Raw genomic sequence first — 12310 nt, 5'->3', positions numbered from 1 at the left:
AAATGGGTTCAGATATCACCTGTAGAAAGGCTGCAAAGCTGCACTAATACTCCACCTGTGAACTGTTCAGGAAGACAGGAATCCCCTCCTGGCTGCAGCCGAGATATTTGTGCCCAGAGAGAAGAAAAAGAAATCACAGAGGGAAGTATAACCAAGCACGCATCTTTACTGCCATGTCATGCCTTTGTCTAGGGCAGCATCTACCAAGTTGCAGTTTGGTGGTTCATGCATGGTCTCTCAAGTCATTTTAGGGCAAATCATACTTGACAGGAGAAAAAAAAATAAACTACCATGTTGAAAAAGGCCAACTTCAACATTTCTGAATGCTGTATTTGTCTTTAAACAATTTTCCCACGCTCCTTTTCTTCTATGTGAAGCATGACATTTCGCAGGAAGAGCCATTCCACCTGTGTTTCACAGTCAATACTTAAAAACCTTCCTCTTACTTCTTCCAAAAGCCTTCCAAGAAAAGCCCCATTTTAGACACCTACGCTCAGGCCAGCCAACAAGCACAGAGGTGCCAAGGTCAGCAAGGAGCACAATGTAAAACTATAATGTGACAGAAAGAACAGCAATAATAGCAGAGTAGCACAATGCTAGGCCGCAGCAAACAAGAACAAGCCCACATGCAGCAGTTACAGATGCAGAAACAATGAAAGAAAACCTCCTCACCTTTTGAAGGCCTCCAGTAGGCATGGAACTACAGCAAGATACCCTTGCCTCCACTGCCAACCCATAAATGAGGTCTGGGAAGGGTTGGATCCTGGCTCCACCCCTTCTAGTTACTCTGGCACATTGCTTGCACCTGAGCTCCCCCGCCTTTCCACCAGATGCTCAATCACTGCTCCAAGCTGTGACTTAGCATTTCTGCTACATGCACCATTCCCAGCTTAGACTCCATATTTTGGTGCTCACTTTTTTTTACAAGCAAACTGCACACACAGCAGGCAGAACTTCTTTTACAGAACAGGAGAAATCTATCTCTGAGCTAGAGCGCTATGTCAGAAGAGCCAGAAAGCACAAGATAGATAGAAACGTGCGTACATCTAAATATGTATTTTTTCACTCTTCAAGACAGCGGAATTTCTTCTTCAACTTGCAGCCCGGATACCTACACCTAAGTAACCTGCATGCTAAATACACTCTACAATACCATCCTTGGAGTATAACCACAGTTATGCTCTCAGAGAGGTTTCTCTCTGTCCAACGACTCATCTGGAATGTGATTCCAAATCACTGTTTTTTCTAGCAGTCCCTCTACTGGGAGCTGGCAGCTTTGTTAGCGCTGATGTGCTGCTAATGAGACAGTACAGCAGAATTTTTCTTTCAGTTTTTTCTTTTTTTTTCTTTTTTTAAATCTATGCCTGGATGGTGGGGGTAGAGAAGATCTTTATAGTGAAATAACATTATGACTACAGCCAAATGTTGCAATATTGCAAAGATTAGGGTGTGAGACTCCATCTTTACTTCTATCATCACAGCAGGTTGAATTAAGGGTGAATCACCAATATTATCTGTATAATTCTCAGCTTTCAACATTTTTGGATGCAGCACAGATGATGCTTTGACTATGTTTTCAAATAAAATGTTTTATGACATGGAGTATGGTGACATCAGCAAACAACTCTGCTTCAGAAACATCAAACCATGGCAATACCACTGCAATGTTAGGTATTGCATACCCCACTACAATGGTGGTTTGTGTCCCCATCCCTACCGAGCAGCTGAAGCAAGAGACCTTCAGAGACAGAAGAAGCAGCTCAGGGTGACCCAGATCCCCATGGCAGAGCTTTGAGCTACCATGAGTTGCACTGCTCCTGTGCCAGTGCTCTGGCTGAAAAGCTGTCCTTAAATCCAAAGTATAATGTACAGCCATAAATCTACATATATTTACACACACACACACACACACACACACACACACACACAGATATTCAGTATATTAAGCCAAAGAACAGATCTGATCATAATAAATGGAGAGGACAATTATTTTAAGATGGCAATAAAAGCTTCATTATTTGTACTGTTAACAAACTGCCCTGCCTCTTTCTCATGCCATTACAGAGACTTCTCATGAACTGCTCAGCTCTTTCCATACGTCTGCATTATGCAGAGCACTCTTAAATCTTAAGAGCAGCAGTAGCTGGCAGACAGCTCTGCAGAACACTCTGTAAGCGTCCATTCAGTGTCAGTTTGTGACAAGGGCACAGCTCACCTGAGATCTCACCTTGGCATTTATTTTAATGACCTGTGAGTTACGGTCTCTTGGGTCAAAATTACTTAATGCTACACAATCCTTCACGGACCACATCTGAAAATGAGTTGTGCTTCTTCTAACAGATAGGAAGAACCAAGAATGTTTGAAAGTTACAGAGAAAGGACACATTCAAGGACACGATGCAATTGCTTACAGTGCTGTTCCAAGCAGGGGAAAAGGGTCTCTCTCTGTGCTCACCCCATGGCTCCCTACAAAGTCAGCCAGCCCTTTGGGACACTGATACATCTGGGAACTTCTCAAGGGTATCAGAGGGAGGTATTTAAAGCAGTTGTTTGCTTAAAAAGGTTGCACGATGACTGCCATTTTTAACAGATATGACAAAGGGTAGTTTGTATGTTTGTTTTTCTTACCGATGCTAAAATTACAGGGATGTCCATGTGTGTCTTGTCTGGGTGTACCACCTCAGCATATACATTCCAGTTCATCTATTTGTGAAGATTTGTGAGTTGAGCAAGTCACCACATTATTTTAGTGTGAATGTGAACAGAAACTGTTGTCATGGCAGGCTAAGTTTTCCTCTGGATATTCTCAATCACTAGATATAAATATGGGCACATTACAAGCTTTGATAGTAAGCTAGTTTTAACTCGAACCTATGTGTTCTCAGCATGGGCTGTGAAGCAAACTAAAGCACTGTCACAAGGTAAAGTGGAGGGAAAGCCAATCTTGTCTGTCTGGTCTTGGGATTTAGAAGAATGTGAAATGCTGAGTGTGCTCCACTTGAGATAGGTGAAGCTTGTTACCTTGTCTCTTCACTGTTTGCTTTGTTACCTCATTAAAATGTTACGACTGTTATTTATGAAAGAAACTGAAGCGAAAAATGACAGACTCTAACTAGCAGTGCTAACAACCTCCTCACCTCTTTGCTCCCCACCTCTTGTGCTAAGACATAGGAGCAGGATGTGACTGAAATGCCCCAAAGCTCTTTTCCCTCTTTGACTATAAATGCTGTTTATCCAAATTAGCAGCTAACCTTTACTGCTTTCTGACCTTTTTTACCCCCTCCTCTCACCTCCCTCTGCTTTGCCACACAACTCATTATTTCCAACACCCCATGCTGATGCAGGTGAGGGGAGGTCCATTATAGAAAATACTTATCAGCAAGACACTTCCTGGGGAGGCTCCAGCTTGCCCTCCCATCAATAGAGGCTTTAAGTTGTACCAGAGCAGGAACTTAACAGGAACAAAGACTTCAGAATATTGCATGGATTTTAAGAAACAGCCACATCTCTTCACTTTGTTTTTTTCTACTGCTATGAGATATGTTTTCCTGCAGCCAGACCTCAGTGAAAGACTACCGACAGTGGGGGGACAGGAAGCCATGAACAGCTCTGGGGAACAGGGAGAAAAATGCTATTTGAGAGAAGGCAGGAAAAGTGGAGCTTTACTCCTCTTCACAAACAAATATGTAATATCTTCTGTTCATTCAGGCTACAACTCTTTATCTGTGGAAAACCTCCGGGGGAGTTCAGGCTCATGTTAATTGCCTCGGTGCTACACCAAATTCTTAGTTGTAGTTTCTGGAGGCCCAGATCTCCTTGTGAAAGGAAATTGGATGCAACACTTCTCCCAGAGGATCTCAGCACATTCACAGTCCTGGAATGGGCTTATTAGGTGTCTGCAACCAGAACTCAGAGAAATCCCCACCTGTTCACACTCCTCAATTCAAACAGTAGAAGTCCAGGTACCCAAAGCTGCCAGTGGGACTCCACAGGAGAGAGCACAGAGCAGACAGATGTGCAGAACCCACCCCTAGGCACTCAGCTGGGAGGCAAACATCTCACCCTCCTCTGTCAGGAAGGAAACAAGTGACTGAGAAACTGCCCCAAGCACTATCTGCCTACTTTCTACTCTCTGAATGGCACCTATTTCCTACCCCTGGTCAGGTAATTTGGAGTTAGACAAGACGAAGAGCAAGAAATGTGCTTAAAGGTGCAGCTTGCTGTAGGCTACCCAACTTCTTAAAGTTTTTTTAGAAATTGCCTGTCCATATGATGAATTCAAGCGGATATTTATTACTGCCTTTAATAAGACATCTAGACCTAGTAAGGCAATTTTAGTTATTACAGCATGTCATGTCGCAACTCATCATCATCATACTGTAACAGAGTGTGATTGCTGGAGGAATTTTAGGAACAGCTTTCTAATGGATGAGGAAATGGGCTGTACCCTTGGAGCTGGAATCACGCCATCGGAAATTGGGAACAGTAACAATTTCTACAGTGCAAAGTCAGAAGTCTTTTCAGTGGCTTCTGCAGAACCCCTTCCCATTACACAACCAGACATGGACACAAGAAGGCAACACAGCATACTTTCCTTATGTTGAGTTTACCCTATGGGCATGTCTGCATTGAAAACTCAGTGTAAATAGAGAGGTCTGCTGGGCAACGCTCTCGACGTGCTCAACTAAATTTCTGCTTGATCTGAGGTTTAAAATCCTTTGGTAATAAGACTTCAGTACAAAGCGACAGAAGGAGCCTGCCACTCCGATTCAAACACGAGACATCTGGGACATGTTCACAAAAGGCAGAGCTGGGGAATATCTATTGCAGGATTCACAAGGAACCTGGCATTTCCGGTTGTCATCTAGCCATTAGCACACTTTATTACTTTACAGTTTTTTCCTCCAGACATTACTGAGCCTCTGTGACGGTACATTTGGCAGGTGAGAATGAAATTCCTTGTTAGACCAAGCCTGTGGTTAGAATCATCGAATCGCTAAGTTTGGAAAAGACCGCTAAGATCATCCAGTCCTAGAACAATTTTATAACAGTTTAACAAGCAGGCAAATTCAAACAATGCGAGTTATGCTGCTACCAACCTCACAAACATGCTAAGGGCAAAAGAAAATATTTGCTAAATGGCCAAAAAGAAAAAGGAAAAAAGAAAAGGCTAAAAACAGCACAGCCTGGAATGTCAGTATGAACAGTGAACTGCCAAAGACCTGGACTGACTTGTTCCTGCTTAAAAGTGCAAACAAGACAAAGGAAAAAAAAGCTCACATAAATGTGCTGAGATTTCAAGACATTTTTGTTTAGGTTGTAGCCGTGGCCTCTATCTCTAATAGACAACTCATTTGCTGTGCACTTTTCCTAGAAAGAAGCAGAGGATGGGAACCGTATGGAGATAGAGCAGGATGCTTTAGCAAGCCCCCACTTCTAAGGCAGCAGATTAGTTATGGGTAGCTTTGCTCTTTGTCTTCTACCGTTGTTCCTCAGATGGCATAAAGCTTTGGACCGGATTCCTGTACATGTTTACTCTTCAATGCACAGGGAAATTGACAGACTGGTAAAACAGCACTTCTAGCCTTTGCATTGAGCTTAAGTTCTACAAAATCTCTGCAACGCAGAGAGGTTCTATTCCTTCCAGACAGTACTATAAGGGGATGTAAGAGCGTCCCTGCCATTGTTGGCAGGAATTAGAGCCTTTAAAATAATATTATATCTCTCTTTGCCACATTCTTTGTTCCTGCAGACAAAGGCAGCATCACCCAGTTGGTGTCAGGGAACTCTGCTGATTTAATTGAGTTGAGAATAAAGTCTGAGATTTTTAAGCATGAATGAAAACAATCCAGCTCTCTGAATGTAAGCTTTGCATATATATTCAGTCCTTTCTGTGTCATTATTTGCACCATAAAAGCTTGCAGTCACATATCCCAGAACGAGTAAGCCACCTAAAAGCATACAGAAGAATGGTGCTGCTCCATAAGCTTGTGAGTTTTTAAGAGGACTTTCTCCTGCTCCGTAGGTGGGAAATAGAAGCAAGCAGTGAAATAAAGTTTACCTGCAATAACAGGACAGACTGTTGGCTATGTATATGGGGGCATCTGTAGACATTTACACCAGTCGAGAATATGAACATGTGTATCTGAAATTACTGTTCTTCAGTTTTAAGAGCAAATGACTTTCAAATGGGAGGAAAACCAAAACCAAACTATTTACTTCATCCTTCCCTGCTGATGCAAGACTGTACGACTGTTTTCTGCACTATACGCCATTTTCCAAGTGCTTGTCTCCATTTAGTTGGAATGCCTCAAGTAACAATCTCCCCTTCCAGAAAAAGTTTATTTCCTAGTTTACTGCTTCTTAAGGTAGAATTTTCGAATGCAGTGTTTTAACTTTGCTCTCTCCTTGCAATAGCTTTGTAAGCCATTCCATTTACAGAGAGCAGAGTTAGACTAATGCTAGGCTGTGCATCTTGTACAATCCAAAGCTCCTTCTGTTATGAAGACTAGATCTTCCTTTGGCCAGTTTCAAAATGTTACTGTTAATAGCCTGCACAGCACTTCCCTTTGCTGTCCATGGACTTAAACTCTGTAGCAGAGGTGATGTCTTCTTTTGAAGACTTCTTTCAAGACTGGTTTCATACCCTACTTTGGAAAATAGTGCCATGGAAAAGAAAAAATGCAAACAGTTTTGTGCAGTAGGAAGAAAGTTACGGTAATGCCATAATAGGATCAAAGCTGCTTCTCACCTTACGTGTTAATCTCCTCTTTATCTCTCGTTTTTCTTCCTGTTCCTCTTGCTCGTTCCGGGCTGTAAGAGATATATAATAATCTCAAGCTGCAGACTTATCAAACATGCACAGCATGCAACAAATAAGCCTGTCCATCAGTATATTAATGTTTCAGGACCTCTCTGATATGCAGCATGCCCCTCTGGGACTGGTGAACCTGCCTGACCCATAGCTTCTTTGCTTCTTCACACACTTCATAAAGATCTACACAACCTTCCTTTCCCTGTGCTGGCACTCTTCATGTGTGCCATTCTGTCAAAAGGCCAGGCAATGAGCCATTATGCCATATGGGGCTCAGCTATGATATGGTTTGATTCCGAGAGGTCAACAGCTGAAAAAGAAACATGCATATAATTTTTTTTTCTCTCTGTGGAATGGAAATGGATCGAAAACTCAGAGTAGGGATGTTTGGCAATATCTGCAACTTCATGTGACCTGAGCAGAGTGAAGAGAGAGTCTCCTTCCCTCCTTCATGAGCCTTCATAGCATTGTACTGGAGTGTAAAAAACACATCCTAGGGAATCCACTTTCAACATTAAGCCAAAAAATCACATGCTACAAATTCTCACCAGGGTAAGTCTCAACCGTTACCACTCGAGAAGGCAGTAAGATTTGACCACGTTACGTTTTTTTTTCCCAATTTAGGAACAGGCTCTCATGCATGTCTTGGCACTGAACTTTATCAAAAGTCAATAAAATCACAGGTTTCTGTGTACTCACTGCTCAGTCAGTTAGGATCTGTTTGTACTGCTTCGTTGATACCTGAATTGCTTCTCACTAAAATAAAGCCCAAAGGAAAGCAAATGCAACTCAGCTACAAGTACCCTGTGCCCCTTGTGTGATTTGGTTTTCACTCAGACAGAACTAACTCAGGCACCAACAACTCCGCAGGGAAGATACGGACATCCAAGGCCACGTTGGGGTAGGAGGATTGAGCTAAATCACTTAAATTTTGCCTAAAATAAATCCAAGTGGAGCAGGCACCTCTGGCAGAGTGGTAGTAGCAGAATAGGATATAAGGATCAAGAGACTGTCTGGGCAAAGCCCCACAACAAGCAAGAAGAAGGGCTGGATCGGGTGCTTGTTTTTTGGCTGCTCAGGACAACAGAGAGCCACTCCAAGGTGATTGCTCACTGACTTCATCAGGAGTGGGAATTCTCCATCAAAGTGGACAAAGAGCCCACCACTGGTTTGTAAGAGGGCTTATAACACGCCCATTACCTTTAAATGTTATTTTCCCCAAAACACTGCTTGCATTGTCTGGAGGAAGGAAGCTGATATTGGAGCAAAAAGACCAGAAGACACCATGGACTTACAAATAGGTATTTAAATGGTAACTAGAATACCTATATTGTTACATATACTTTTATATTTCAATGGTTTCTCTTCCTGCTGGGCTGGATTCTGGTCTAGCAATTGCTCTTCCAGCAGTTTTGTTCTTCCCGTTGTGTCTCAAATTTGGAGAAGCCAGGACTGCAAATAGCCACTCACAGAAACAGAGCCACTAATAAATCCTTTAAGATTAAGCCAGAGAGAACAGCAAATGGAGTCCACATGGTGCCTGGGCAGAACTGAAAGTATATGAGGAGTTCTGTATAAACTGAGTCAAAGTGGCTCACTTTTGTACTCCGCATACAATGCCTTTCTTTTCTCCTCATTTCTCAGCCCATTTACCCACCTTCACAGACAGCCAGGCAGGCTGAAAACCTCGGTCAGGTACAAGCTGAGAATTAGGAATACATTCTCCTCTGAAAACAGAAAATACTATTTCTTGAATTTCAATTCAACAGTGCTGATCTACAGAACTGTTGCTTTATGTATACAAAAGATGCTCTTTCGGGTTTAATGGGTCACAGTTTCCAGGCCTAATTTCTGTGCTAATGTGAAATGTCCCCTGGCATGTTCTGAGACCATCAGGCCCCACCTACACAAATTCTTGTGAGGAGTTTATACCAGCCTGATGCGCCAGACTGACAAGTAAAGTATTTGTATCCATCAGAGAAATTGTACTGGAGCCTTTATAGAATTCAGAAGGAAACTGATGAGGCTCAGAGGATAATTCCCCTGAAAAACAAAACAACTTCAGTCTCTGCATGGGAGAGATTAGGAAATCTCTGATAGGACCCCAGCTTTGGACATGCCACTTCTCTGCTTCAAACACTTCATCCAGAACTGCTGCCTGAGACCCCCCTACCTTCCCACAGCCCTTGTCAGCCACCCTCACCAGTGCCAGTGCGGTGTTTACTGGTCACATACCAGTGCCAGGTGCTGCGTGGCACGGGCTGCTTCATGCTGGCAGCCAGAGACAGGATGACAACACGAGCTGCTGAGAGAATTGGCCTCTGTCCCCATTAGCCTGAGCTCATTGTTGGTCATGCTACAGGTTCCCTTTCCTTCAGCTGTCCTGACAGCCTCCACCCCAAGGCAATCACAGAGGGATGTGCCACCAGTTCCTCAGTTTCTGTCCCCTTAAAGCCTGAATTCTGCCAGCTGCTGGCACAGGAGCTAGGGATGAATAGTAGGAGCGTGGCTATTGCAGGGGACTGACCCCAAAGAAACAGCTTTCCTGGCAGCCTTGGGCTTGCCGCACTGCCTTTGCTGTCCAGTCTTTGCTCCTCTTTGCACTGATAGCAGTGTCTCTGTCTTTCCTTGACTGCCATGCATGACAACAAGAACAGATGAATAACGTGAGGAGTCGGATTCTGAAGAATTTAATCAATTGTTTCTGCCGATTTCCAGAGAATTTGTCTTTAGCTACCACATTTCTATGGTTCTGTGCAAGTCTGCTGTTAGAACAATAGAAGATATACAATGGACCAACCTACGATGCTCTTTTAAGGTTCTAGACTGTGTTCATTTTTAAAATTTCCCTGGAATAAAGGATTTTACTGTCTTAATAAAGGAAGTTGGTTATTCTGTTCCCCATTTCCAAAGTACCAACAATAATGAGATGAACAGCTTTGTGCTCCTGTTAAAAGGCAAACACTTCAAGGTGAGTAATGAAACGGCCATTTTTCTTTCCTGTTCATTCACAAGATTACGAGGTTTGTGCAAGACTCAGTCCTGATTCTTTTGGAACTGGTGACAACATACCTAGGAACTTAACTTAGCACAGGCTCTCCAAATAGTAGTCTGTCTCTTTAAAATATACTTTAGCGACCTGAGGACCTATCGGTAAGTTTTCTGCTGGCTGATTTAAAGGAAGAGTTTCAGGGGAACGTTTCACTGGAATTATCCCAAGTAACACGGGATTCTTCTTTGAATTAAATAAAGGCTCCACCTAAGTCTAGATCACTGTGAAGGTTTTCAGCAAAACTCATCAAGCCATGCTCTAATGGCTTTACCAGCTTATAATGGGATGCTCATATCCGCGTGAGAGCAGCACAGAAAGGCTTTTCAGAATGACCCTCTATTGCGAACAGGACTTGCAAAAAAGATTCTGTGTTAGTTGTTTTTTTCTTTCCCAAGGGCTGTTCATTCATGTGAATTTACTGACTACGATTTTAATGAATTACTTCTGCAGCTCTAAGTGTTGCTGCAGACTTGCACGCTTACTTGCATTTATGATGCACTTTGTTGTTATTTGTGATACATATATAGAATAGCCGATGTTTTATAAGAAGAACCCACACAATGTGAATCAGAGCTAATGCAAACTAGCCGGCTTCAGATTAAATGTTAGTAGTATCAGAACTTACGTTTCAGAATGTTCCTCTGCTCCAATTCCTCAGCTGTCGGCCTCTGGCTCAGTCGTCTGCGAAAAAAGTCCAAGATCAGTTTCTGGACCATATCACATCCTCCTCAGCTCACTGTCTTTGAGAGTTATTTTGAGGTGTGAAAGGCAGAGCAGAAAGCTCCAACACTGCTCCATTATGCACTTGGTGTGCCTGGACCATGCGTGACACAGACCATGCTTCACTTTCGCAGTTTCCTCTGTGTCCAGCCCATGAAAGACGAGCTATGTTAAGTCATCTTAGGCACAGCACTCCCACCCCTACCCCAGGCAGAGCTGCTGGGAGTTAAGCTACACAGATGTCTTCACTTAATTTCCTTCCTCCCATGCCTGCTTCCTGACTCGCACAAGCATTTCTAGCTGAGACCCTGCTAACCCTCTCCCTGCCCTTTTGTGAGCCTCCAGGCTTGTTCAAACAGCATCTGAACACACAGGCAGCCTGCAGAAAAAAACAAGGGACAGTTTGGCAGTGCTGAGGGCCGAACAATAGTGGCACTCCTCCTCCACAGCTCCACTCCCCTCCTCCTCTGGTGGCTTGTATTAAACCTTACAGTGAAGATCAGCATGACTTGCCTGTCAACCTGTAGGACAGATTCACAACAAATGCAATCTAATTACAAGCAGGGGCCCTGAGCGCAGAAACAATCTGAATATTCAGAATACAAAGCAAAGCAGAGAAGCACAAAGGGATCTTAAGGAAAACAAAGACAACCACTGCGATGACATCAGAAGTCAACACTGCTGGGCCTGCTCCTGCTCTTACCAGGCTCAATGGGAGTTTTGTCAGTGCTGCCAGTGACAGGACACCGCCTTCTCATCCCTCAGGCATGGTCATTCAGGGAGGTACCCAACAGGGGCCATCTCCAGAACCAGGGGATTGTGTCTACATCAGTTATTTCAATACCCCTGCTTTGGCCAGCAACCTCTGGTCTGCCCTCACATGGTGCACAGGGCTGAAGTGCGTGGGATGGGTAGGAGCCTCACCTTCTGTATGAAGGCAGAAGTTTGGGCACCTGATTTTACACAGCCTGAAGATTTCTGCTATCAGAGATGATACCAGCTGTACTGCCTTTGGGGCCATTTTCCATCACTAAGACAGAACATGGTCCTATTCCAGTGCAGAATTTGGAATGACTGGCTTTGCCTCTTTGCCATGACAGATCAACCATACACCTCACTGAAAATGTGTTGGTAGGGACAGAAACTCGACCATAATTCAGAAGTAAAGAACACCTACAAAGTACATTGAAGATGAAAGTGCTGTTAGAATGCTTGCTATTACCATCTTTAAGATACAGTAGCTGTTGCTAATGGAACACTTCACCTCAGTATCAAGAAGAAATCAAAGCTACCTTATTTCAATCAGCAGTTGAGAATCAAAGAGAAAAAGCTGACAAGTTTAGCTCCACTAAGAGTATCTGCAGGAACTGAGTTATATGAAGTTTTTAATCCACCACACTGTGATGTTTCTCAACAGAAAGCATTGGATGAACGTACAGGACAGACTCAATCCACCCAGTGTGCAGCGCTTCTATAGAAACAAACATCACACGACAAGTGTAAGGAGACATCAGTCTATAAAGAAGGTTTCCAAAGAACTCCTCCTCTTCCAGAAGAAAACGATGATTAAAAGACTCAGCTAACGCTTTTATCAAGAACAGTTCACATTGGACCATTGCAAACAAAAGGCAGAGGTTTTGTCTAACTTTGTGAATGATTTACATAAAAGAGCAAGTCTTCCATGTATTTCCTTCTCAGTATCTGCCAGAAAGTAGATGAATTTA

At 43.2% G+C, this 12310-nt stretch overlaps 1 protein-coding gene across 22 annotated transcripts in view; it reads right to left on the bottom strand.

Moving 5' to 3' along the window:
* PHACTR1 (phosphatase and actin regulator 1) overlaps nucleotides 1-12310 on the bottom strand; it is a 283166-nt gene that overhangs the window by 8992 nt on the left and 261864 nt on the right. For all 22 annotated transcript variants that reach the window (XM_072329549.1, XM_072329546.1, XM_072329552.1 and 19 more), the window contains 2 exons: nucleotides 10492-10547; nucleotides 6752-6813 (listed from right to left, as the gene is read on the bottom strand). In XM_072329549.1, the coding sequence (XP_072185650.1) occupies nucleotides 6752-6813; nucleotides 10492-10547 (118 nt within the window). The remainder of the gene's footprint in view (nucleotides 1-6751; nucleotides 6814-10491; nucleotides 10548-12310) is intronic.

Source organism: Excalfactoria chinensis, chromosome 2 (assembly GCF_039878825.1).
Source record: "Excalfactoria chinensis isolate bCotChi1 chromosome 2, bCotChi1.hap2, whole genome shotgun sequence".
Lineage (NCBI taxonomy): Eukaryota > Metazoa > Chordata > Aves > Galliformes > Phasianidae > Excalfactoria > Excalfactoria chinensis.
Note: the sequence above shows the minus strand (reverse complement) of the source record. Positions and strands in the feature narration are given on the sequence as shown.